Source organism: Megascapheus bottae, chromosome 15 (assembly GCF_031878675.1).
Source record: "Megascapheus bottae isolate mThoBot1 chromosome 15, mThoBot2.hap1, whole genome shotgun sequence".
In the NCBI taxonomy this organism is placed as follows: Eukaryota; Metazoa; Chordata; class Mammalia; order Rodentia; family Geomyidae; genus Megascapheus; species Megascapheus bottae.
Genome location: NC_143523.1, coordinates 50,568,009 through 50,595,788, shown reverse-complemented (window position 1 = coordinate 50,595,788; position 27,780 = coordinate 50,568,009). Strand labels below are relative to the sequence as shown.

The 27,780-nt window shown below is 45.8% G+C and overlaps 1 protein-coding gene across 2 annotated transcripts; it reads right to left on the bottom strand.

The window, feature by feature from the left end:
• Positions 1–1,931: 1,931 nt before the first annotated feature.
• On the bottom strand, positions 1,932–23,692 carry Prxl2a (peroxiredoxin like 2A). 2 transcript variants are annotated; one of them, XM_090346684.1, is made up of 6 exons: positions 23,549–23,692; positions 13,300–13,462; positions 10,308–10,399; positions 6,759–6,899; positions 5,349–5,513; positions 1,932–2,730 (listed from the first exon to the last, which is right to left on the bottom strand). In XM_090346684.1, the coding sequence occupies exons 2-6, from the start codon at positions 13,442–13,444 to the stop codon at positions 2,617–2,619; spliced, it is 657 nt and encodes a 218-aa protein (XP_090202810.1). In that variant the 5' UTR covers positions 13,445–13,462; positions 23,549–23,692; the 3' UTR covers positions 1,932–2,616. The 2 variants fall into 2 exon arrangements, with proteins under 2 accessions (XP_090202810.1, XP_090202808.1); XM_090346682.1 differs by having other exon boundaries at positions 13,300–13,479; positions 23,549–23,640.
• Positions 23,693–27,780: the final 4,088 nt, after the last annotated feature.

Below are 27,780 nucleotides of genomic sequence, written 5' to 3'. Positions count from 1 at the left end.
ACTTTGCCCAGCCCTCGTCCCCCGCTGCTCTGACCTTGAGGTCCCCTCCCCCTTCCTTATTCCCTCATCTTTCCTCTAAAATTCCCTGTCAGTGCTGCACAGATCAGAGCTCTGTACTCAGTTCCATGCTGAGGACTCTATGAGATGGCTCCCCGAGAAGAACCGAATCTCTACTGCCTTTTACCCTCATTTCTATTTTAATGAGATATGTACATGATTTGTTCGTACTCTGAATCTGGGGAAGCACCACTTTGTTTACTGATTCTTCAGGCATGGTATGCAGGAATTTTGTGAGTTTCGATTTTTCTTTCAGAGTGCGGCTCGTGGTGGTTGTGGTGGTTCTGGGGGGTTTGAACTCAGATCCTCCAGGTCATTTGACATGTTCATGGCTGGCATTCCATCACTTGAGGCACAGCTGCACTTCTGGCTTCTTTTTTTTTTTAATGGCTTGAACTCAGGGTCTGAGCAACTGTCGTTGGGCTTACTCAAGGCTAGAGCTCTACCTCTTAAGCCACAGTACCATGCCGGCTTTTTCTTTGTATGTGGTACCAAGGAATTGAACCTGGGTCTTTGTGTATGCTAGGCAAGCCCTTTACCACTAGGCCAAACTCCTCCTCAACCCCCCTTTTTTGGTTTGTGCCACCAGTGCCTAACTTAGGTGGGAATTTTTATCCCCATTGCAGCAATGCGTATAAGGGCTTTTATTTAAGGTCACAGCAAACTGCAAACTGAACTATCTCATGACTCACACCAGTGTCCTTTCCACAACACCATGGGACAGAGGCCACATGGCCTGTGCAGATGCAAGGAGTGGGGGGTGGGGGGGAATAGCTGACCATGACAACATTTATTCAGACATCAGTACCACATGCTGTCAGGTGTATCCTTTCCTTCTGTATTTGCAAGAGAAGTGTTTTAGATCAATCACCAACTCTCTTCCTGGCTCACTACCATTAATAGCTGGACCCAGGGACCAGAGCTTCTTGGAGAGCCGTCTTATCAACACAGCGCAGATATTGTAGGGTGTTGCCTCAGACTGAGGAAACCCAGCCTTTCTAGAGCCACCACCACCTGAAGCCTGACCTAGGCCTGCCTAGCCCAAACCCCTATTCATTCTGTATACTCAATTCCCTACACCTTTCTTACTTTCTCAACTTGAGAGGAATCTTGCTAGGTAGCCCAGGCTGGCCTCAACCTGTGGCTCTAAGTGGATCTACAGTCTGTGTCTTCCAAATGTTGGGTTTACAGGTATGTACCACCACCCGTCTCAGGCTCCACTTTTGCTTTCCTAAATGGTAGCCTCCTTTTCTCTAGGCTGAGTTAGCCCTTTGGATAAATCTTCTTCTCTTGATTCTCTGGATTCCTCTTCTACTCTTCATTCAATTCAGTGTCTTGGGGGAAACTCCTTGGGGCAGAAGTCCCCTGGGGGTCTGCTCACCTTGTACTTGTTTGACACAATTCAAATATAACAAATTCATGAATGAATTATATTTCATCTTTTGTGTCTCTTCTCCTGACTTATCAGATTTGATGGGATGACTTTTTCTAATCATTTCTAAATCTCTTGGATAGTCAGGACTAGAGTCCTTTCCCTTTACTGTATACCTATGGCAAATACTTTTACTTGGCATATTATTATTAATTATTATTATTATTGGTGTCAGTTCGGGGGCTTGAATTCAGGGCCTGGATGCTGCCCCTAAGCTTATTTTGCTCAAAGCTAGTGCTCTACCACTTGAGTTTCAGCTCCGTTTCTGGCTTTCCTGGGGGTACTTTATTAGAGATAAGACTCTCACGGACTTTTCTGCCCAGATTGGCCTTGAACCATGACCCTCAGATATCAGCCACCTGAGCAGCTAGGATTACAGAGATGAGTCACCAACACCTGGCTATTATTCATTTTTAAAGAAAAAAAACTTGTATATACAAGATGATTTCTGATACATTTTATTAGAGCCAGAGATAATTATTTCTAGAAAATCAAATTGCTGAGGTTAGCAATGGCAAAACAATAAAACCAGAGATCTCAATTTATAATTTTCCTTTCTTGAACTAGCTCATAACACATCAATTCCTTTATGAGTATTACTTGGACATTATACAACAAATCATTAACAGAAAATAGACAAGCCAAAATCCTTGTATTTCCCAAGCATCAAGTCAATCGTTATTTTTCCATAGGTTGTTTTTGTTTTGCTTTTTGTGAGTTTTTCAGTGCTGGAGCTAGAACCCAGGGCCTTGTGCAAGTACTAGGCAAGTATTTTACCACTGAGCAATCCCTTGGCCTCAACTTTCTCTAGATTTATAAAGATGAAAATAATAGTAATCTTAGATAATAGCACTGAAACACCATATAAGTTGTAATGAGTTGCTATAGTGGGCTTTAAACCTCCATCTTACTTGCAATTAACTCTCATTAGTACATTTGATTTTTATCAGTTTTGGTTTGGGGCAATTTGCTTTGCTGAGACTAAACAGGAAACAGGGTTAAATACATTCCACTCCACAGCAAGAACATGGTGTGAGAATGTCTCTCACTCCTCCAAGAGGAAACAATAACTCGGTGAGCCCAGGTGTGTGCCCACAGCGATCCCTGAGCCAGGAACTTTCCGATGATCATTTTTTCTCTGAGGCGAGAGTCTCTGGTTTGATCTTTGCAACAGCTTCCAGAACAGAAGGCAAGTCTACTTTGTCTCCAAATTCCTTTTCTCGGTGCTCGAGAAGAATGCCCTAGGAAAAAAAAAAAAAACAAAAGAAAAGGAAAGTCATTTCTGAGCCGTTCACTCATGACAGGGACAGTGAGCACGTGCTGTCTGTGCATCAAGCCCTGTGTGCAAGCAGCAGAGAGCACAGATCTGAATCAGGTTCCACACCTGCCCTGGACGAGGCCAGTCTTCTGGGGAAGGAAGACTGGGGCGGGGGGAGACACATCATATTGTCTATACTCTAAGAATTGTGCTTTAGTAACTTGCAACCAGGAAGGAATAATGACGACAAGGGGACTGGGGAAGAATTCATAGGTGATAAAAAACATAGCAGTAGATGACTGCATAGCAGATTAGCAGGATGTTTGCAGATAGAGATGTCAGGTAAAAGAACATTTGGCCTGAGCCAGGCACTGGTCCTGGTGACTCAAACCTATGAACCTAGCTACTCAGGAGACTGAGATCTGAGGATGGTAGCTCAAAGTCAGCCTGGGCAGAAGAGTCTTTATGAGACTATTATCTCTAATTAACCAGCAAAAAGCCAGAAGTGGAACTATGGCTCAAATGATAGAACATACCAACCCTGAGCAAAAAAGCCAAGTCGAGAATGTGAGACCATGAGTTCAAGCCCTAGTACAGGTACACACACACACACACACACACACACACACACACACACACACACAAAAGAAGGCCATTCCGACTGTGAGAAGACCCTGCTGAGTACAGCTCAGAGGCTAGATTTGGCAGACCCCCAATGATAAGCAGAGGAAGAAGACAGATTCCTTCCTTTAGACTGCCTAAGAAACTGGATGCCACACTTGGATACCAAAAAGCAAAACATACAAAGAATAGAACACACCACCTTTACCTTACCATGGTGAAAAATAAAATAATAGGCTTGGAAAGAGCATCAAAGAATTCTTCTTAAAGAGTTCTTTAATCTGGAAACACATTTTAAATTTTAAAAAGCTACAATATGTTCTGTAATATGTCTATTATTTATTTGTTTTTATTTTATTTTATTCATTCATTCATTCATTCAGTGCCAGTACTGGGGCTTGAACTCAGGACCTGGATGCTTTCCTTTAGCTTTCTGTTTCAAGGCTGCTATGTTACAGTGTACTTTTTGGTGGTTAATTGGAGATAAGTTTTCTTAGATTGCCTTAGAACCTCATCCTTAGGTCGCAGCCTCCTGAGTAGCTAGGATTTCAGGTGAGCCACCAGCACTTGGCTTTTTCTGTCATTATTTATGAAGACCTAAGTAAAACGAAAACTCACAGCATACGGAGAAAGTAGATTTCCTTGCTCAGAAAGGTATTGAGGCAGTAAAGCACAAACCATAAACACAAAAACCCAGAGGAAGAATGTATAATGTCAGGGGGAAATGCTCGTGGCACACTGCTAAGTGAAAAACAGGACTTAGTTTAGCAAGGTACCGTTCTGGGGAAATAGAAGAATAAAGACAAGGGCCACTGAGCTCTGTTCCAACGCCCTGTGCAGTAACGGAGCTCACCGCATGCTCCAGTACCTTCCATTGTTCTTCTGGTTTAAATTTTCTATAGTACTCAAACACTTTAAAGCAATTATGCTTCCCACAGTCTTAGAATAAAAGGAATTCCAACCAAGTAGCCCCTGGCACAGTGGGACTGCATAAAGATTGGGGCAGTTGGCTGGCTCAGTGCTACAGCATTTGCCAAACATGCACAAGACTCTGGGTTCACATCCTAGTACTTACAATAAAAAGAGCATAGATGCTGGGCTCGGGGCAGAGCTCAAGTGGTAGTGTTTGCCTGACAGGTACAAGGCCCTGGGTTCCATCCCAGTACCAACCCCCTCCCTCCAACAAAGACTCCCTCCACTAAATCCTGATGCTTTACCATCCACTAGGGAAGGGAAGGCCAGACTCCAAGAGGAACCAATACAAACACCACACCTAGCAACACCATGAAGGCAATAGCTGGGCCTGTGAGCACCAGGTGAGTCACGACAGGCAAGAACAGTCTGCCAGGTGTTCCAACCTTGCCCTGGAGGCCACAGGAGGTAGAGGTAGAAGTGCGACAGGATGCATGGTGCCAGAAAGGGGAGAGGTAAGATTCTGCAGAAGTGGCCTGCCCATGTATAAGGGATCTGGAAGGGGTCATGGGAAGTGTGTGTGTGTGTGTGTGTGTGTGTGTGTGTATGTGTGCGCAAGTCCTGGAGCTTGAACTCAGGGCTCAAGATTTCTACTTTAACCATTTGCACCACAGCTCTACTTTCTGGCTTTTTGGTGGTGAATATGAGGTAAGAGTCTCCAAGTTGACTTTGAACTGTGATCCTCAGATCTCAGCCTCCAGAGTAACCAGGATTACGGGTGTGAGCCACCCATGCCTGACTATGGAAACCACTCTGGAAGACAATTTGTGAACAAAGGCAGGCAGGGTGTGTGGAGCAAGAGGCATGTGAATTCCTGAAGCATGTGAATTCCTGTGTTTTATTTCCACTCTCCTTCTTACTAGCTCTCCCTGCCCTTCTTCTAGTTCCCTGGACATCTGGAGCACAGGACTCGAGACTGCAAATATGCAAAAGTCCTGACCCCCGAGCAGGGCCTCCTACTCCATACATGACCCTTCCATAGACCTGCAATGTGCACTCAGAATTTACCTGCTTCCCTGATCCCATCACGAAAACTCCCCCGAGGATGAAGCCTTCGCCTTCCAGGTTGCCGGAGAAGCCTCCATTCCAGGCCCGGAAGAAGTTGCTCCATACACCCAGACGGATGAATCCCATAAACATCATCTTGCGCCTTTGGGGACCATAGAACTTTTTCTATGGAATAAGAGAGACCTCAGGGGAGTAAGCCTGTAGTCCTGCCTGTCTTCCCCGGGGAAGGGAGATTTCCTGCAAAGCTCTGGTTCTCAGCTATAGACACAGGTCTGCAGCTTCAGGTACCTCCCTCTGCGCCCTCAAATCTCCCACTCAGGACCACATTCAACTGCTGAAGCAGAGACAGAGGGAGAGGGGGGAGGAGGGAGAAGGGAAGAGAGAAAAGGGAAGAGAGAGGGGGAGAGAAGAAAGATGGGGGGAAGAGAGAGGGGAAGAGGGGGAGAAAGATGGGGAAAGAGAGAGAGAGGGGGAGAGGGGGGAGGGAGGGAAAGGGAGAGGGGAGGGAGGGTAAGAACTGCTGGGTTTAGCAGGTACTAGGGCTAGCACACTGTGCCCCACCCACCCTTGCTGGTAGCTGGTGATCCGTTTCTTGAGCCACACCTCTGCTTCCAGAGTCTTGCTTGTAAATTGAGATAAGAGCCTCACAAACTTTTTGCCTAAGGTGGCTTCACACAGTGATCCTCAGATGTCCTAAGAAACTAGAATTATAGGCATTCTGCCCCCAGCCTGGAGATCACCAGCCAGCCCAACCTCACATTCCCACACTGCAACAGTGCTCTTTTCCATAGAGTGGAGAATGAAAGGGAAAACAACACCCACAGTGAAGCAAGGGGACCGAGGTTTGTGCTGTAGCCCCAACCTGCAATGGCGGAGGCACCCGACAGGGTTTAGTTACTTTTCCCTCTCTTCGATCACACTGTAGGCAATGTCTACAATAACATCTTGTAAGAGTTTGACAGCTGCTGGGGTGCCGTTAGCTCACACTTGTAATCCTAGCTCCTCAGGAGGCTGAGGTTTAAGGATCACAGTTTAAAGCCAGTATAGAAAGGGAAGTCTGTGAGACTCCAAAATCCAATTAATCACCAAAATGTTGGAAGTAGATCTGTGGCTCAAACAGTAGAGCAGAAGCCATGAGCCAAAAAGCTCAGGGACAATACCTAGGCCCTGAATTGGCGTCCCAGACCTAGTACAAAAAAAAAAAACAAAAAGAGTCTAATGACTTTCAAGAGCCTGTGTTCTGCTCAGAGGGCTGGGGACCCCCCTAAAAGCTCAGGATAGCTAGAGGGGAGAATGACCTCAAGCTGCATACCTCAAGCTGGTCCACCAAACTCTCCATTGCTGAGCACTGTTCCCATCTGCCTGCATCCAACCAGCCAGCACCCCACACCTGCAGCCCCCCCCCCCCACCTTTTCATCCAGGAAGATTTCCCCTTTGAAGTAAGGCTGGAAGTCCTTCACTTCCGTGCTGATGTGCTCCTTTACTACCGCATACAGAGGGACGCCCAGCTCCTCCAGCTTCGGTTTCAGGGAGGACAGGTCTGAAGCCTCCTGTGGAACACAGGGAAGTTCAGGGGAACAAACATCAGGGGACTCTGCAGCCACAAAATGACTTCTTCCTCCTTCCCCCAGACGCTGGGCATGGCTGACAGTGAGCACTGGATTAACAGCAGCAACCACATACCGGAGACAAGGCAGGCCTGGGTATCTCCCTCTCACCTTGTCTCCCAGCCCCTCTCCTGTGCTGGACCAAAGCAGTGCAAGGACCTATCAGACATGTGCCATGTTGGTCACATATCATGTAGATCATGTGACTGCAGCCTCGACACTTCTGCTCCAAGAACTTCTATCTCCTACTATATATAACCTTCCTTCTTCCCCCAGATCAAACCTGACCCTCAGGTTCTAGAAAGATCTCCCTGGCTTGTCCATCATAGAGTGAAGCCTTGCTTCTCATACATAGTCTGTCTTCCTTTTTTGTGTGTGCAGAGCCTGAATGCTGCAACTATGTTGAGTGTTTTCACTTAGATTCTCAAATGTGTCTCATGTTTCAAAACAACGGTTTCCATTTCTTAGAGTCCTCAGTGCCTAGAACATGGCTGGATACAGAGGTGGCACTGGAGAGCAGGTACACAGATCTGAAGGTGGATAATGGGGAGAAGGCAATGGAGCCAAGGAGCAGAGATACGCTTGACACTCAGAAACCCAGCACTGGGTGGATAAACAATGCTGCATGAGTTATGGCAGAACTATCGTAAGAACAAACTCCTTTCTCATACTAGGTGCCAGAATTAAAGCAAATGTAGCCTGCTCGTCTCTGGTACAAATATATTGGTAGCAAGTATATTTATAATAAAAATCTATTCATTTATTTATTATTTACTTATTTATGCTAGTACTGGGGCTTGAACTCAGGGCCTAGGTGCTGTCCCTTAGCTTTTCCCCTCAAGGCTGGTGATTTACCACTTGAGTCACAGCTCCACTTTTGGCTTTTGGAGAGAAAAGAGTCTCATGAACTTTTCTGCCCAGGCTGGTTTTGAACCACCTCCTCAGATACTGGCCTCCTGAGTAGCAAAGATTACAGATGTGAGCCACTGGCACCCAGAATTTTTTTGCCAGTCCCAGGCTTGAGCTTAGGGCCTGAGCACTATCCTTGGGCTTTTTCCAGGCTAGCACTCTACCTTTTGAGCCACAGCACCACTTCTGGCTTTTTCTATGTATGTGGTACCGAGGAATCGAACCCGGGTCTTCATGCATGCTAAGTAAGCACTTTACCACTAGGCCAAACTCCCAACTCCCAGAAATTTTTTTTTTCATTTTCTAGAATGAGAAAAAAACATAGCTAGCACAGTAGAACTGATCATAATATGTGTATCAAGGCCTTCAGTCCTCAAGAGAAAAAGAGAAAGATTTTAAGTGTCTAATGTGGTTAAACAACACCTGTTGAAGATGAACTTTCATAGCTTCCTCTGGAAAATACAATGTACAAAGTCAGAAAACGGAAACTGAGTCCCACTGCTTTTCCCTGGATCTGTCCAAATAATTAAGATTACCATCTGCCTACTATTTGGCAACTGTAAGTTTCCACAGAATGTTCTGGAAGGGCCCAGATCTGTAGAGAAAGCTAGGCTACAATTAACAAGTGTTCTGTTGTTCTGGGAACCTTCTGGGCTTTACTAGTCTTGACAAATGAAGCCCAAACAAGCTGTTAGGTTGGTATGTAGAGGCACAGCAGATATGTAATCAATCCTGAATTTAAACAAGACTGAAAAGATGACCATATCCTAATGCTTGGTGCATGTGAACATGTGGTTACACAGCAAAAAGAGATGAAGACCGAGATGAAAATTAGACTTCTAATCAGTAGACCTCAAAAACAGATGATTCTAGGTTATCTGACTGGGCCTAAGGCAATCATCACGTTCCTTAAATGTGCAAAAGAGATATAAAAAAGTTGGTGCCAAGAGATACAGAGTAAGAAGAACATGACCAGCTATGGCTAACTTTCAAACTAAAGGAAGGAGCCACAAGCAAAGGAATCCTGGCAGCCTCTAGAAGTTGGAAGAGATAAAACAACAGATTCGAGCTTCTGCCTCCACGAGGAATGCAGCCGGACTTCATATTGGAATTCAGACCTCTAGCCCTGTAAAATAATTTTGTTCCATAAAGCAATATGTTAGGAGGCAAGAGGCAATCAATATACCTCCTCAGGCAATGTGGCTCCCTTATCGCTTCTGCACCACCCATTTTCTTCTTTTTCATAAAATGGCAATAGTAATTGTAGGTTGTACTGCCAAGAGATAAGGAGGGGAAGGGCCTGGGAGATAACAGAAGGAAAGGCACAGCAGGGTACCGTGGTTCTTCAGCAAGGTGAAAGACCAGCACACTGACAAGGGACTCCCACCAGGGGGAGAAGGGTGGCCCCAGCTCAACACTGCTACCTATCTCAAGGGCAAGAATACTGTCTATGCCAGCTTCCTCTCAGTAAGACAGAAGTCTCTGAACTTGAAGCTTTTGCAAACTCTTGAATAAGTCCCCAAGACACTCTGGTCTCCATTCTTTTCTGTTTTTATACCACTACAGGGGCTTGGACTTGGGGTCTTGGTGCTATCCCTTAGCTTTTTCACTCAAGGTTGGCCCTCTACCATTTGAACCATAACTCTACTTCCAGGATGTGTATATATGTGTGTGTGTGTGTGTGTGTGTGTGTGTGTGTGTGTGTGTGTGTGTGTGTGTGTGTGTATGTGTGTGATTAATTAGAGATAAGTGTGGAGTAACTTTCCTGCCAGGGTTGATTTTGAGTCATAGTTCTTAAATCTCAACTTCCTGAGTAGCTCAGACTATAGGCCTGGGCCATTGGCACTGGGCTCTAACCCTTATTTTACCCATCTGTAGGGAAACTAGGCTGAGCACAACTCCTGTTTCCCTTGATAAGCTACTTTACCATAGAGACAATGATCGCTTCCCATTGAGGGGCCAACCTGAAGCCCACCTAGCTAACGAGCTCCAACTTGGTGACAGACACCAGGCATCCCCTTTAGGGGAGGGCAGACAGCGTAGGTGTGCCCTTGGAGTTTGAGGGGCTGGGCCTCCCCACACACTGTGACTTCACCATAGACTAAGCAGTGGAACCAAGCTGTACTGCAGACCCTGCTGGCAACATGCATGTGCCTCTGCCCACCAATAGGAACACAGAAAAGGGCCCCATGGCCACTGTGGTCCAATGGGAATCCAGTTCAAGACACAGGCTTGCAAGTATCATAGGGACTACATGGCTAAGGAGATGGTGAGATGTTAAAAGGCAAGAACAGAACCTGTTAAAATAAGTATGGAGAGTAAGTAACAGAGAGCAGCCCAAGGCTGAAGGAAGGGGAATGTACTACCCTTGGTCCTGGCTGGCTGCTGTTGGGGACATCTGTGGGGATCTTTCTCTCTGAACAGATCCTCAAAGGTACTCACCTCTCGACAGAGAAAACAACCTGGCCGACGTACAGCCATAATCACAGCTCCAGTCTTCTGCCATAGTTCCTTTGCTTTGAAAGTTCTTGGCTCTGAGGGAGAAGAAATGGAAACTCATGATCTCCTCCTAGCTGGGCGCAGCTCTTCCCCAAACCCTTCCTGAAAACCACAGTGCGGAGCCTGGCATAGGTGAGGAAAAATACAAGCACAGAAGAGGAATGCCCATCTTCCTCGGGAAAGTTAGTAAAGCATGTGTGTTCCCAAGATCATTCCCCCAGAGAAATTCATTTTCAAGGACTCGGCATAGTGGCTCACTCCTATAATACCACCTAGCTGAGAGGTGCAGGTCAAAAGATGGAAGTTAGCAGTGGGGCCAGGGATAAAGCTGGAGAGACCTCCATCTCAATTAAAAAAAAAAAAGCTAGGTGCTGGTGATCATACCTGTGATCAGTCATTTTAGCTACTTAGGAAGTGAAGATCTGAGGACCATTCAAGGTGGGAACTCAGCCCAAGCAGAAAGTTTGTGAGAGTTTATTTCCAATCAACCAGCAAAAAGCTGGAAGCAGAGGTGGGGTTCAAGGGGTAGAGCACCAGCCTTGAGTGAAAAAGCCAAGAAAGAGCTTGAGGCACTGAATTCAAGCCCCATTACTGGCACAAAGGAAAAAGAGATAGCTGAGTGATGATAGCACTCACCTATAATCCCAGTTATTAAAGAGGCACAGACAAAGGGATCAGGCCAAGATCAGCCCACAAAAATGTATGAGATTCTATCTAAAACATAACTTAGGCAAGAATGGATACGGGTATAGCCAAGTCACAGGGAAGGCCCTGAGTCAAACCCACACACTGAGCATTCCAAACCATGACATTTCTCATAAAATATCAATTCCCTTAATAGCTAAGGTTGGTACACATGTGATACCTGTAGAGCAGAAATATTGCCAAAACTAAAAAGGCTTATACTTTGAAAAAAATAATCTTAAAGCATATTCAAAGGAATGAGGCATGGTAGTATAATCACAGCTACTCAGTAAGGACAGGTAGAAAAGCCACAGGTTCAAAGTCAGACCAAGTAAAGATTAGGGGGACCCAATTAAAAAAGTAATAATACAGAAATCAAAAAAGAGCTGGGGGTGTGACTCAAGTGTTAGAACACCTGCCTAGCAGGTGTGAGGCCCTAAATTCAACCCTCAGTACTGAAAAGAATCCCCCAACTCTCCCAAACATTACTCCAACACACACACACACACACTCCTACCTATATTCAAGGGAATAAGTCAATGTAAATTTTAAAAAGAATTTTTTAATTACTTGGAAAATGACTTTGAGCTGGGTGCTGGTGGTTCACACTATCATCCTAGCTACTCAGGAGGCTGAGATCTGAAAGCTGCAATTCAAAGCCAGCTCAATCAGATAAGTCTGTGAGACTCTTATCTCCAATTAGCTATGAAGAAAGCTGAAAGTGGAACTGTGGCTGATGTGGTACAGCACTAAGTGAAAACAGCAAGGGACAGCACTTAGACTCTGAGTTCAAACTCTGATTACTACCAGCACAAAAAAAAAAAAAGAAAAAAAATTGAGCCAGGTATCTATGGCTCATTTTTATAATCCTTGCTAGTTAAGAGGCAGAGAGCTCAGAATCCTGGCTTAAACCAGCCCATGAAGAAAAAATCTGAGATTCTTATCTTCAGTTTACTAGCAAAAGAAAAAAAAAATGGGTTCTTAGGCAGAAGGTGAGATGTACAGAATTGCAGTTTGAAGACAGCTTGGGTAGAAAAGCTCATTCGGTCCCAACTCCAAAATAGCTAGCTAAAAGCAGTGCTGGAAGCATGGTTCATGTGGTAAAGAGCCAGCCATAAACAAGTTCGATGAATACAAAGCTCCTGAGTCAAACTCAAATACCATGCCAAGAGAGGGGGGTGGGGGGAGGAGAGATTCTTTGAGTATTTCCAGGGGCATTCATGAGCCTGTGAGATCTTACATGAACAAGAAGGGAGGAGGAAGAGCTGGAAATCAAATAAGATTGGAAAATCTTGTGCTGAACAAGCTTTCTTGGGTAAAGAGTATTCCTCGGGCCAACATGACTCACAGCTCCTGTTTTTTTTTTTTTAAATCCCTCAAGCTATGGATTCCTTAGCACACCCTTTGGAAGGTTTACTAAGTGATGATAGAATATTACTAATTATTATGGGATAATTTATCATTCATTACAGTTAAAGAGATGACAATAGAGTAAAAATGTTTCTGATTTTTGCCGGGCGTGGTGGCTCACAGCTGTAATCCTAGCTACTCAGGAGGCTGAGATCTGAGGATAGAGGTTCAAAGCCAGCCAGGGCACTAAAGACCGAGAGACTTAATCTCCAATTAACCACTAGAAAACGGGAAGTGAGGCTGTGGCTCAAGGAGTAGGGTGGTAGCCTTGAGCTGAAGAACTCTGGGACAACACCCAGGCCCAGAGTTCAAGCCTCATGATCAGCCCCCCCCCCAAAAAAAGATTCTGATTATTTAAATAAAGAAAATAGTAAACTGTTTCAAGATCACATCTATACAATTCTGTGGCTTCATGGAAAGGAATAGACCCAAATCAAAATGTAAAAGAAATGGTACTGGCAATGTTCTACCAAATTTCACTTAATCTTGTTGCCCTGATTTCTCAAGTCAAGAAAGGTGGAGAATGTTGGAACAGGTGACTCTGACTAAAACGTATTGTACTCAGAAATTGATTGGCTGAATTGAAACCCCTTTGTACAACTACTTAAAGATCATTAAAAAATGGGGGGAAGGGTAATAGGTACCAAGACATGTGAAAGGGTATCAATGTATGTGAATTAATGCACCTTCATTCTGGCAAATATCATGTAACCCTTTTACTAATTACAATTTTAAAAAAGATCATTAAAAAAAAAAAGAGGAATTTACGAAGAAAACAGGAGCAAGCCTGTACATACCAGATCCTTGGAAAAGTACTGAGGCTAGCAAAGTGGCTCCTTACCCTTCTCCAGAGTCTTTAAATCAATCTCTTCCAGATACTCCAGGGCTGCTTTCTTTGGCTTGGACAGAAACAGGTCTGTGTTGGCTAGGAGCAGTGCCAGGGCTGCAGCCCCCAGGGCACCTGCGCCAACGGACCACATTCCCATGGTGAAGAAACTTGGATCCTGGAGAAAAGACATTTCTGGAGATTGAGAGGAAGGAAGATGTTACTGCTCACAGGAGGGCTGGAATCTGATCTCCTCTGCACAAAGCACAGGAGGGTGATCCACCAGGAAGGCCATGGAGGAGGGGCCAGAGCATCAGAGAACCAACCAATCAGAACCCTTCCTAGCAAATCTCCCAGAGCCTACAGATAAGCACACACAGGTTCTTGGTCCTGGCCCTCCCCTTTACTTTGTTAATGACTCCCCCCCTCACACACACACACCCCTTCACTAGGAACAGCTTTCTCTTCTGTGGTCAGAGGATACTGGCTTTCTCTTTAAGAACTCTCCACAAGCTAGCACCATGGTATCTTCATTAGGACCCGAGCCATCACCCAACCAGTACCTCCCACTTACCATAGGAGGCAACTTCAGTACACTTCTCCTAAATGAAAATAACTTAATTTCAGGCTCATTATAGAAACAAAATAGGCTCATGATTTTTTTGAAAACGAAACCAACAATAAAAAGATGGCAATACATAAAACCACAGTTGACAAAAAAGCAAATATCCTTAAAAAAAAAAAACAAAAAACAGTTGTTGATGCTCAACCTTAGTGTTGGATCTGAAATTTATAATGAATGAGTGGGAGAGTAAAGGAGCAGGCTCTCTGTTTCATCAGAGCTGGGAAAAGAGGAGAGCTTCTCAAAGGAACTTTCCTGTCTGAATCTAGCCTTGTTCCCAGCTGATGCTTGGAGACCCAAGTAGTAAGGACCCCTTTGGGTGGGAAATCCCAGCACACTTCTGAACTTCATCATTCCATGTGGCTCTCCAGCTATGCTAGGATGGACTCGTCCAAGTGTCTTCCTCCCTAAGACCCAAGCTAATTCTGCATGCCTCAGTCACTGGGGACAGGTCTTTGGGGGTGTGATTCAATCAGGAAAGGATGTGTCTGAAGATCAGACAAAGACTGGAAATTCTGCCCAGCAGTTCACACCTGTAATCCTAGCTACTCAGGGTCTGAGGATCACAATTTTCTGCCAATCTGGACAGGAACGTCCATGAGACTCTTTATCTCCAATTAACTGACAAAAAGCTGGAAGTGGAGCTATCCAAGGTCAAGTGATAGAGCATTAGCCTTGAGCACAAAACCTCAAGGACAGCACCTGGGTCCTGAGTTCAAGTCCCAAGACCAGCATGAAAATAAAATAAAAGACAGGAAAATCACTGTTGAGGAGGAGACACCACAGTAAGATATGAGCAAGTAACAAGTTAGCTGAGTCTGGGAGAGACCAGTCTGAACTTCTCCATCAATTTTAGGAAACAAATGTGAATTTCCAGGTCAAAGGTGAACATGGTAGTTAAGAAATGTGGCCCCTATCTACTTGGGAAGAAGAAGAAAAACAGAGGGGGCCGGGAGTTTGACCTAATGATAGAGTGCTTGCCTACCATGCACGAAGCTCCAGGTTCAATTCCTCGGTACCACATACATAGGGAAAAAAAGAAGGGTATTTGTATTTGGGGGTCAGGGGCGAGGCTGCTGCTATGCTCTCTTTGATGTGGGGGATTCCCAACTCCAGGCGACTTCTCTAGAATCACACTACTAAAAATGTGGCCCATAAACCCTGGACTCACCATAAACATGTGATGAAATACATTCAGCACAACTGAATGCTAAAATTGATTTATGCACAACGGGGTTAGTTCTTGGGTCAAGCTGGAACGAATTTTCTACAGTCCTGGTTCCAGTTCTTTCATGAGACCAAGTTATACATTATAACCAAATGGTTATAACTGACAGAACAACTGGAAGGGGAAAAAAATGTCAGCTCTCAGCCACCTGTTGTAAATAGATTCCACATAGTCTGGAACAATGGCTTCACCTTTACATACTTCTAAAAACATCTCTGGATTTCTGGCAGAAATCTGTGTATGATTCAGGAACACATGACTTGTGGCTGTTTATATATATATTAAACATTTTGGTGTCACTATGCACAGGCCAATTTTACATCTATCCCATAAGAACCCCTTGGATTCCTGGGACACAGTAGTTCATCCAGGAGACCAGAGACCCCGAAGTCACCTTCATATCTTTAGATGTCAACAGCCTCCATCTCCCCACCTCCCATCAGCAGGCATGAGCTTGTTTGCTCAAGACCACAGAAGAATTCAACTCAACTAGACTCAATGTTTATTTCCAAACATTAATTTAGCACTGGTGTGTTTAATAACTTGCAATTTGAGAATATATAAAAATGAAACAATACAGAATACTCCAGGAGATAAAGGCCTGGTTCCCAAGTAACAGAAAAATGGGAGGGCCAGGTAGCTGTTTAGTAAGGTGCAAATGAAAAGAGATGGAGGTAAGGAGAGACTGCCAATCTGAGCAGCTGTATATGCCTGGACTTGGAGATGGTACAGCACACAGGACATGGAGTGAAAGCCTAGCCAGGCCAGAGCTGATAGCCTGGGAAAGAACAGGCTGGCTGGGGGTGAGGGTAAGAGGGCAGATTCAGACCTGAAGTGACTTCAAGAACTTGACTCTCCATGTCCTAAAGACGCCCATCTCTTTCCTGCAAATCCAAGGGTTAGGGCACAAGATCCTGCTTCAAAGCCCCCAGGAGTGCAGTTTTCTACTCAATCCCCCATTCATACCTGCCAGTGGTAATTCAAAACATACGTGCAGAGCCAGGCACTGGTGGCTCACACTTGTAATCCTGGCTACTCAGGAGGCTGAGAGCTGAGCACTGTGGTTTGAAGCCAGCCCAAGTAAGAAAGTCCATGAGACTCATCTCCAATTAACCATCGAAAAGCCAGAAGTGGAGCTGTAGTTCAAATGATGTAATGCTAGCCTTGAACAAAAATGCTAAGGGGCAGCACCAAGGATCTGAGTGCAAGCCCCAGGATTGGCACACACACACATAAGCATGAACAGACAGTCACCTCTCTGGGGAGGTGGTTCTTTAAGGGTAGCAGGCCCTTAAAGAAACAAGCTGTCTGCCCTAATGGTGAGAAAGGGATTTCTTCCAGAAACACTCTGCTCCCCAGGTCTCCAGCAGGTGGCTCTTCTGCCAGAACTGAGCAGTAAAAACAGACTATTGCCACCACAGGAAAACAGGGCCAAATTGAGGGAGTTTTAATAGTAGACAGAACCCTACATTTCTACGTGAGTCTCCCATATCACTGAAGGCTAGTAACCTTGAATTTCCTGTCAGCTTGACTGACATGGCTTGAGTTAATTCCTCCACAAGTCTTGTGATGTTGATTGTTTGTGGCCACCAACACCGAAGTTCGGAGAGGTTTGGCCACACCACTGCAGTAGTGCCACTTGGTTGTGGCCAATGGACCTGAAAATGTGTCTTTTTACTGTCACACCTGGCTTTACCAGAGTCAAAAATGACTTTGTGAAGGTATGATCCCCTCTGCCTTCAAAAGAATTAAGAAAGATCTCTGTGTTTGTGTGTGTGTGTGTATACACCAATACCAGAGCTTGAACTCCAGAGTGTGGGTGCTGTCCCTTAGCTTTTCACTAATGGCTACTCTTCTACTTGAGACACAGCTCCACTTCTGGCTTTTTGATGATTTAACTCATTGACTTTCCTGCCCAGGCTATCTTTGAGCCATTGTCCTCAGATTTCAGGATTAGAGGTGTGAGCCACCAGTACCCAGCTGCAATATTTTTTTCTTTCAGTCATACAATCCAGTGAAACCACAGTCTGCTCTAAAGGAAATTTACCATATACCAGCTGTCCCTTCTCTTTTCTCCCCTCCGAGGCCCTGAAGATTGCTTACAGAAGAGCCAGCCCCCACCTGCCAGCTACAGTATCTCCTTCCTTCTGGTAGACTTTATCTGATCTTCCTTCTCCCACAGAAGGTGAGGCAGGATAAGAACACAAACAAACAACAGCTGGAGCAGCTCAGAGTGGCAGCTTTGGGGTGTGGGGGGGAGTTAGCAGGGTAGGAGGAAAGCACCCTGCTGAGTTCCCTAGTCTAAGTTACTTGGATCTGCCCCTAGGCTCCACTTTTTTTTTTTTCCTTCCAAGTAAGAGCAGATTGGGGGTGGGCATCTGCAACTCTCCCAAAGCTCCCTGTGATTCCAATACAAGCAGTTAACTTTGGAGTCCAAACATACTTGGTTCCTTATCACCCGCATCTCCACCCAGCCTGCCAATCACGTTCAAGCTTTGAGTGCCCTGTCTCTTCCACAAGGAACCTGACCATCCTTCCCACATGGACCTTACCATCAAGTCTCCCCACAGGCCAAGCCTGAGCACAGGTACTCACCGTGTAGCGTCCTCACCTCTGTTTCTGCTGAATAAAAGTGGCAGACCCACTGGTAAGCAGGCAGGGCAAGAGGAGGCAGGGAAAGCTAGATAGAGGTGGGGCTCTGGAGTTTTGCCTACACCCCTAAGTATAGTCACCCCATAGGCAGGACCAGGCTACACAGAAACCCTTGGGGCTGTCAGCTGCCAATAGTTAATCTTCTAGAAATATAGACGTGAAGAGCCAGTCCCCACCCCTACCCCCCACGCACCCCTCTAGTCCTTCAAAATGTTGAGCAAAGCTTTGAGTCATTAGCAGTCACGCAGACTGTAACATTTCCCAAGTGCCAGCAGACTCCCCCTTTGCTTTCCAGTGCAGACTAATGAAGTGAGGCCACAAATCACACAAAGAGCCTTGAAGTCCCTTTCTCTACCGCTCCTTGTGTAGCCCACTCTCTGCCCATCCCTAATCCCACATCCAGGGGCACCAAGGAAGACCCTCCCATGGTCTGCTTCCCCTTCGCTTTGCTTTCCCTTCTTTCTCTGCTATTCTAGTGGCTTCTCCCTCCCCCCCCCTCACCTCCCATTCTTCCACCCACTTATCTGGGTTATTGACTTCAAAGTCTTCATTCCTCTTCTGATTCAAAGTTTCCATTTGGGAGTTTTGTATGGATCTCTGTGTGCATGCTAGCCAAGAGGGATCATCTAAATTGAGCACTAGAGTCAGTTTCTCTTTCAGAGTTCCCCCACCTCAGTGAATGACATAGTATCTGGCCCTTGGCTCTCCTTACAAACAAGAGTCACATTTTACCCAGTGCTCATACCTAGTCAGCCAAGAAGCTCTGTCCATTGTGTAAATGTGTTTACTAGCCAACTTCTCACCTCACTGCTCTCACTGGCCACGGCCCACATTACTCTGTGGTGTCTTGCCTATTTCAATAGCCACAGAAGTAAACGGATTCAGCCATAGTCTATTGGTGCTACTTATCATATGTTTTCCATGCCCCAGCCAGAGAGACCTTCACACATCCCTCTCTGGTTTCAGATGCTCTCTCACAAAGAGCTTCTCAACACAGGTAACAGGGCCTCCAATGACTTTAGCCTCATTCCTTGCCATTAAAGTGCCTTCACTACACCACTCCAGGTTAAGGTAGCACAACTGTTCACGAAGCTTCCTTTACCTGGAATACTTTGGCCACCCCAGCCAGCTAAATACCAATGGATTTTCGAGGTCCAGCACAAATAACACTCTCCCCAAATCCTTTTCCCCACAGTCATGCCAAATGACTGACTGCTCTCATCTCTGATAGTATACACATAGTATGTGTGTACACATACCAATGCACATTGTACAAAGAGACTGTATGAACTGTAGGTCCTTGCACAGCCCAAAGACAAGGACTGTTGTCTTACTGCTGCATCCCAGCCATAAACATGGGTTCTTGTAAAATATGTCTAATGTCTAACGAAGGGATGTGAATTGTATTCTTTAATTTTACAGTGAAGCAGAATTGGAACTTATAATCATCCAATTTTAGTTCAGTATGGGAGGCCTAAGCTTGGGCCATGGGTGACCATACGTTGAGTCCTAGCTCCACTGCTAGGTGATCTGACATAAACCATGAAAATATTCTGGGCTTGGGTCTTCTCATCTGAAGAGATAGCAGAGCATATCCTACCTCTGACATCCTACACTAAAATACCAGCACATGGAAGCCACAGGGATCTTATTTCTAGAAAGCCATGGGAATGCCTGCCATTATTACTTGCCAGCTGGGGGTGCATATTCTCACTTCCTTCTTTGCCATTACTGCAGCCTGTGGGAGAAGCTGCCTCTAGACAGATAAAACATCAGCACTGTGTGGGTTAATTCATGTCTGAAACAAGTCAAAACAGCATCACACCCTAAATATCAAGGGTACACCTGCCAAGCTGCGCCTCACCCAGGGAATCCTCCCTGGGCAGAATGAAGGGGCCTGAGGCAGACAGGAGAAGAGGAAGGAGGGGTGAGGAAGACAAAGGAGGGCAAGAGAGTCTTGAGCCTCCTTGCCTCAGGCCTCAGTGAACAAGGTTGCAAGAATGCTCCATCTGCCTCAGCTTCCCTCCACTCCCCTCTCCTTCTCTCAAGGCTCTAATTCAGTTTCTCTTAAATGAGAAAACTAAGTAGGCCCCATAGCAAGGACTGGATAAACCACCGACAAATGCATAGGCCAACCCATCACTGGGTCTGGGCCTTCCAACTTTCTGTCCATGATTCTTTGTATTGGTGAAGCCAATATTGAGGCTCGAACTCAGGGTTTGGACACTGTCTCCTCTTAGCTTTTTCTCTTAAGGCTGGTGTTCTACCCATCTGAGCAACAACTCTACTTCGGGCTTTTTGATGGTTAACTGGAAATAAGAATCTCAGTGACTTTCCTGCCCATGCTGGCTTTGAACCTTGACCCTCAGATCTCAGCTTCCTGAGTAGCTAGAATTACAGGCATGAGCCAACAGCACCTGGCCCCTGGCTCTGCTCATTGGTTTTGCTTTCTGTATTTTCTTTCCTCAGTCGTAGGGCTTGAACTCAGGGCCTGGGCACTGTGCCTATGCTATTGTGCTCCAGGATAGCGCTCTACCACTTTAAGCCACAGCTCCACTTCTGATTTTCTAGTGGTTAATTGGAGACTCTTATCCCCAGTTGAGCAATCAAGACCACGCAGGTATAAGGCCCTAAGTTCAAACCCTTAATACCAGCAAAATCTAACTAAATAATAAATACATCAATGCGCAGATAAATGAAGCAAAGGCCAGCTCATCAATGTGATGACACAGTAAGCAAATAGGATACGTCCTCAAACCCACCCTTGTCTTCAAGGATGATAGAACTGGTCAATTATGGTAGAACTGGTCACCTGCAGTGATCTCTCATTCATGTGTCACAGCCTCTAGCTTGCTGTGGCTCAGTCTTCTCCCCATTCACACTGCAGATTCAGAGTCTGGACTTAAAACCTGACTGTGAGGAGAAGGAATGGGGGCAGAGGGAGCTCTGTGAATATGGCTTAGTGGTGAGAATGCTTGCCTAGCATGCATGACCCTGGGTTCGATTCTTCAGTACCACATAAACAGAAAAGGACAGAAGTAGCACTGTGGCTCAAGTGGTAGAGTGCTGGCTGTCAAAAGTAAGTAAATAAATGATAAATCAAAAGAACACTGGACTACAGACTGTGTCCTTTCCTAAACTCTCACTCTCCCATACCCCAAAATCATACCATTCCCCTGTACCTCAGATCTTCTTAGAAACAAGGACACTTTAAAGGCTTTCAAAAAGAATGCTCAAGGGAGGCAAACATGAGAATTAAAAGGCAGCATTGTCTGGTTCCTTCTCTTGTTATTTTTGGTTTTGTCTTTTTTGTTTGTTTTTGTGGATACTGTATTTTGTTTTTGGTTTTTTTTTTCCCCCCAAGACAGGATTTCACTATGCAGCTCCAGAACTTTTTTCTCCGTAGCTTTTAAAATTGTTACACTCATCATTTTAATCATCCTCTCCTACCATTCGTTCTTCTCAGACATGGCTCTCTTTCTAACATAATCTCTTTGTGTTCCTATAACAAACTACCTAACATTGGATAACTAGGACAGTCATTCGCCTCCCCAATGCTGGAATTATAAGCCCACAACACTACACTTTTTCTCTTCTTTGCAGGGCTCAGATTCACTCACTGTGATGGATACCAAATGCTGCACACTCTACAGAGGCGTTACTGCACATCTTCCTCTGAGGCAGATGCTGTAGGTGGAGGGAGGGAGATCCCTGGCCTGACTCCCCTCTATTGCCATTTGTACACACTTCATATCACCCTTGAGGCTGTTCCACAGTGCCTTCTGCTCTGGCAAAACCACAACAGGCAAAGGGCACAGTTGCAAAGTCTCATGGCAAAGGCCACTGAACTTGAGAGGTTCCCTTCTCAGCATCTCTAGACAGTTCTTGCCACACAAGACAGAGCCGAGGGACACTGGGAGCCTTTGCTCAACATTTCACACAACGAAACAAGTACCCAACTGGGAAGAGAGTTGCCTTTTGTTTTTTTCTCTTGAGCAACTGATAAAACCTGGACTTGAGCCTTAAAGTTCTGTCAGAACCAAGCCTTCTGAGTGCCACATAAGCTGAACAGATGATCAAGAGTAATCCAGGAGGTTTCAACTAACTGATACATCCTCATAAAGGAATATGGAAAAGGAGAGGCACTGATTCCTACAAGCTGTACGAATAACTGAACTCTAATTCCTACAAGCTGTATGAACTCGAACTGTTTTGTGTTAGTAAAATGGGGATAGATTCTTGAATCACCTCCAAAAGAGTTTTTTTTTAAAAAAATGAAGCATTAAAGGAATAGAATGTCATAGATTTGATGTATAATTAATTCTCACTCACTTCTAGATTCATCAATGACTGTCCCAAAATACAATTTGCTGGAGGGTTTCCTGATAACTTAGCAAGATCTCAGGAACATCTACGTTGTATAAGGTGCCTCTATGGCACTGCTTCTCAAAATGAAACTTTCCCTTTAATTTTGTTTGTTTTGCCCTTTTTAAAATTGTATTTTATTGGCGGGGTGATGTATGGAGAGGTTACAGCTACATTCGTGAGGTAGTGAGTACATTGCTTCTTGAACATTGATACCCCCTTCCCAAATTTTTCTTCCACTTTCCCTCCCCCGGCCCCCTTTCAATCATCTTGTTTTTCCTCTTCCTTTCCCTATTTCAAATAAAGATATATACAAATGTATATCCAATATACCAGGTACCAAAGTCAGATACGGTAACCACATGAGATAAACCATAAGGGGAAAATTTTGAAAAAAACCTCACATAGTACATTAAGAACAAACAACAATCACAAAGATAACCCTCTTCTTTTCATATATGGAGTTCATGGTGTTTAGCCTCATCCTATATGGCCATATGCACATAGCTTTTGAGCTACTGCGATGCGCCCCCCCCTTGACCCCCTTCCCTCTGTGCCAGGCACTGTCTCTGATATGTAAATATATATATATATATATATATATAGTGTGTGTGTGTGTGTATGTGTGTGTGTGTGTATGTATATATATTAGTTGCTCAAAGTTAATGCTCTACCACGTGCAGCTCCATCTCCAGTGTTTGTTTTTTGGTAAGGTCTTTGGACTTGAACGCTGAGCCTTGACGCTGTCCCTGAGCTCTTTAGCTCAAGGCTCCCGCCCTCCCCCTGAGTCACAGCACCACTTTCCATTTTCTGGCGGTTAATTGGAGAGAAGTCTCTGGGTCCTTAGTGCCCCGGGCTGGCTTTGAACCCCGGTCCTCAGATCTCAGCCTCCTGAGTGGCGAGGATGCCAGGCGTGAGCCCTAAGGGGCCTGGCCACTCTTACCTTGTTAAGTGGACCATCGCCTGGGCGGGGGTAAGAACAAAGAGGTCAACGAGGTCTGGCGTGAAGCCCGACCCAGCCCGGCACCTGCCCCGGCCCAGGCCGCGCGGTGGCCATTCTGCATTCCCACGCGCCTCGGCGTGGAGTTCGGGGGCTTTCGGGGGGCGGGTGGGGTGTGACTGTACTCGGGGAGGAGGACAAGTGCGTCGCCGGCGGAGAAAGCTCCAATCCGCTGCCCAGGACTGCGCGCACAGGCGTCCCGGCCAGCGTCCGCGGCCTTCCCACCCCAGTCCGGGCTGGTCCGCACCCCTCCTCCCCCTCAGCACCCACTCTCCCGAACCAAGCCCTGGCTTCGTCCTCGGATGGGCGCCCCGGTTGGTCCCGGGTCTCCGGGCCGGGAAGGTGGCGTGCACGCATCTACCATCCCGAGCTGCCCCCCAGCCGCCGGGATCCTCACCTGCACCCGGCCGTCCCCGCCTCCGAGGACCTTACGGGCTTGCACGGACTTGCGGGCCACGCTCGCCGCAGGTGCGCCTCTCCCGCCCGCCTTCCTCCCGAATGGGGCCCAAGGGGTGCGCAACTCAGCCTTCCCACGGTGCCCGAGGCCCGGCCCGCGCCTGCGCACCGCGCGCCGCACGTGACCTGCCCCGCCCCGCCTCCTGGCCCCGCCCCGCCGCCTGGCCCCGCCCCGCCGCGGGAACCCGCCCGCGCTGGAACCGCAGAGGCTTTGCGGGAGGAGGACTGGGAGGGGATTTTGATCCTGCTTCTGCTCAGCGCCAGTGCAGCTCTCAACTCTGCAGGTGGTGAACGCAGGTCCCTGAATCCTCACCAGAGCGCCTTTTTATAATTCCTCCCAAGCCCTGGCGTTCAGGTGTGTGCACCTGAAAAGTTTTCTTTATTTGTTTGTGTGTTTGTTCCCTGAACTCAGGGCCTAGGCGCTGTCTTTGAGCTTTGATTTTTTTGGTTCAAGGGTAGCGCTCTATCACTGGAGCCACACGTCCACTTCTGGCTTTTTGCTGGTCAACTAGAGGTAGAGAGTCTGTGGATTTGTCTCTTTGGGCTGGCTTCCAACCAGGATCCTCAGATCTCAGCCTCCTGAGTAACTAGGATCATGGGCCTGAGCCACCAGCGCCCTCGTAGGGGCAGCAACTGAATCGTTTTGATGTTTTTGTGCGTTTGCTTGTTAGATTGAGTAAGGCTGCAGAGGATATTGTGGGCTGATGCATTTGTTGAGGGTCCCTTCCTGCAATGACTTAGAACTGTCTTCCTCCATCCATCATTCCACATTCCTTTTCACTCCAAGATGTCAGTGGCCCAAAAGAGTGCTGAACCTCAGCCAAGAGAAATGGCTTTGGGAAAGCTGCCTGCTCCTCAGATTCTAACAGGAGTTTGCCCCCCCCATTCATCTATCTTTTTCTCCCCTTCTTTTACTGTAAATGAATTGTACTTTGTGATATTTTTGTGCATGTTTATAATTTTTTATCAGACCCCCTCCATGACTAGTTTTTAGTCCACTTGTTTAAAAAACAGTAAGAAAATATATAACACGAGAAAACACCAAAACATCTTCCACACCAGGCTGAACAAAACACTGACTTTTCCCCCTCCAACCCCAATCCTACTCACGCCCACACCAGTTTAAATTTTGAGGGTTTTTTGGGGAGGAAAAGGGGTTGTGGAGAAGCAGCTTGCAGGAGCAGAGGAGCTTTACATCTGGCCTCTTTAAATCCCAAGAGTAAGGAGCCCTGGGCCCAGTCAGCAAAGCTGAAGTTTATTTTGTAGGTCCATAAAGTGGTTGTTCGTCTTCCTGTTCTATATTCAAGTCCCCAGGGAGAGGTCTGGCAGCAGCAAATGATCAGATCTGAGGTGACCAGGTCAGATCTGCTAATGCATCATTTGTTCACCAATGCACCATCATCTCTAGAGAACAGTGAGCTGATTTTCCATTGGGGAATGGAGAATTACATGTCAATCGGGACCTGAAAGCCAATGCATCCCTGAGGAAAAGTTTATAAGAACGATCCAAGAAACTAGTAACAAGGCAGGGGCAGAAAGTTGTGGTACAAAAGCACTGAAGACTTCTAGAAGGCTGCAGATCCTTTCTCTTAAGGCTAGGATCATTTCCACAGGCCATAGGTCATGTTCCACAAATAACTTTACCTTCAGTCAGAGGGAGTGGTACACACCTGTAATCTTAGCCACTCAGGGGGCTCAATCTGAGGACAATGGCTTAAAGCCAGCCCAGCAGAAAAGGCCATGAGACTCCTATCAGGAATCAACCACAGAAGAGAGCCAGAAGTAGACCTGTAACTTAAGTGGTAGAGTACCAACCTGGAGCAGAAAAGCTTAGGGATAACACCCAGATCCTGAGTTCAAACCTTCAGTACTGGCACAAGAAAGAAAGAGAGGAGGAGAGGGGGAAGGGGAAGGGGAGGGGAGAGAAAGGGAGAGAAAGGGAGAGAGGGAGGGAGGGAGGGAAGAAAAAGCAGAGAGATAAATGGCTTATTTGAACTTGAGAGTCAGCTACGTTCTTCAGGTAGTAGCTTAGCATCTAACCTTTTACCTACGACAGTCCCCGCCCCAAACCACAGTGCTTGGCAAACAAGATAGGTTTAGTGGAAAAGTAGTATTTAAAGGGTAATGTTCCATTGGGGTACATTTCAGCCAGTGTAGCCTCTGGTCTGAAGAAAGCAGCTGGGTTTATGCCAGGCAGGGTCCCCATCTAGAAAATGGAACCAAACTCTTGCCTTCAGGAGCTTTCATTCTTGGAAAGGAAATGGAGTTTAGACCTACAGTTCCAGTTGGGCTTGCTGGAAAAAAGCCTAGGTGCCAAGCTGACTGGGAGAGAGCAACTTGACCATGGCCTAATGGCCAGTAGACCTTAGCAAGACAGCTGGTCTTGGGCCTTTTATTCTTTCTTAACTACCTCCACTCATGCCCCTCTTTTAAAAGTCTTTAGTGGGAAAGACAAAAAAAAAGTCTTTAGTGGGTTTCAAAATGCTGTGTATGTATAATGTATAATACTTTCATCATATCACCTCCATAATCCTTTTCTTTCCCCTTCGCCCCCTCTCATTCATTGGTTTCCCTGTCCAACAACTCAGTATTTACAATCATGCCATAATGCTGTTGTTGTTCTTTAGGTCTACATTCTACATATGAGCAAAAAACATAAGATGCTTTTCTCAGTCTGGTGGGAATGTAAATTAATGCAGCCACTATAGAAGTCAGTTAAACCAACCTACAGCAGGCACAATGGCTCACAGATATTTGATAGGAAGAGACTGAGGTTCCAGGCCAGCCCAGAAAAAGCAAGTAGCAAGATACCCCATGTTAACCAATAGGCTGAGTATGGCTTATACCTGTGGTCCCAGGGTGCAAAAGGTATAAATAAAAGGATCATAGTCCTGTTACATCATATGTGGGTATATGTCTGAAGACATATAAATCAACATACTATAGAGATTTCTGCACATCCATATTTATTGCCGCCAGTCTTATGAAGAAAATGCACATGCACACATTGTGGTGGTCTTTTTGGGTGTGTGTGTGTGTGTGTGTGTGTGTGTGTGTGTGTGTGTGTGTGTTTGGTGGCAATGTGTTGGTATGCATCCAGACAGACCTCGAACTCAAGGCCCTCCTTCCTCAGTGTCCTGGGTATTGAGGGGATGTACTATCACAACCAACTCTTATACTCCTCATATAGATCCATACAATTTTATGAAAAGTTAGGGATAGTGAAGAGAACATAGCTTTAAAGACTGGGTTAGCTAAGTCATGATAAAAGATTTGGAAATATCAGTGAGGATAAATCAGAAAAAATCACGGGGCAACTTCTAAGGAAGTAGCCATGCAGGCTGAGATGCACACACATTGATCAAAGGGAGTGATGTGTCTACAGTGCCCACTCCCCTTTATCTGGGAAGGCCAGTGGTGTACAAAGTCCATCCAGAGGCTTTCCTAATTTGCCTCTGACTTCCACCTCCGGCTGACCATCTTCCATGTGAATGTCTGGCAGCATTTTAAACATAGAATCAGTTCCAGGGCTCTTTCCCTAACAAGATGGTAAATATCTTACTTTCTTGAAAGCCTGGTCTAGGGACAGTATCCAGTTGTAACTGGAAAGCTTTGTGAAAGGAAAGGGTGGGTCTACATTAGAAAGCAAAAGAAATCAACCAGATGGAATGATCATGCAGTTTCCTTGCAGGAGTAGGCCTTTGATTGAAAGCCTAGAATGTGAAGAATATGAGTGATACAATTCAGTACAACCTGAACATAGTCAAAAGAGGCCATTTACTCCTAGATTCCCTTTTCCTGTCTGCCCAATTTGTGCCTACCCTGTAAAAAGGTGCAAAGAAGGCTCACTGTCTACATTCTGACATAGGAGATTAGGTCAAAGGTGAAGAAATTTTCAAGGAAGGCCACTTAAAACAGGAAGTCATTTCTTTGTGGTATGGCACCCAGAAACTGACCCTAATGATCACACTATTTAGGGGTTAATAATAACAAAATTCTTGGTTGGGGGATGTGTTGAGGCCTCTGCTGGAACACACTTACTAATTAAGTGCAAAACTATCACGATTATATCTTCACTTCTGTAACATTCCAAACCTCAGGGCTTCAGAAACCAGGCAAGCACAGAGAGCTAATTAATATGCTCTACACACTCTCAAGTTTCTCTCTGTGCAA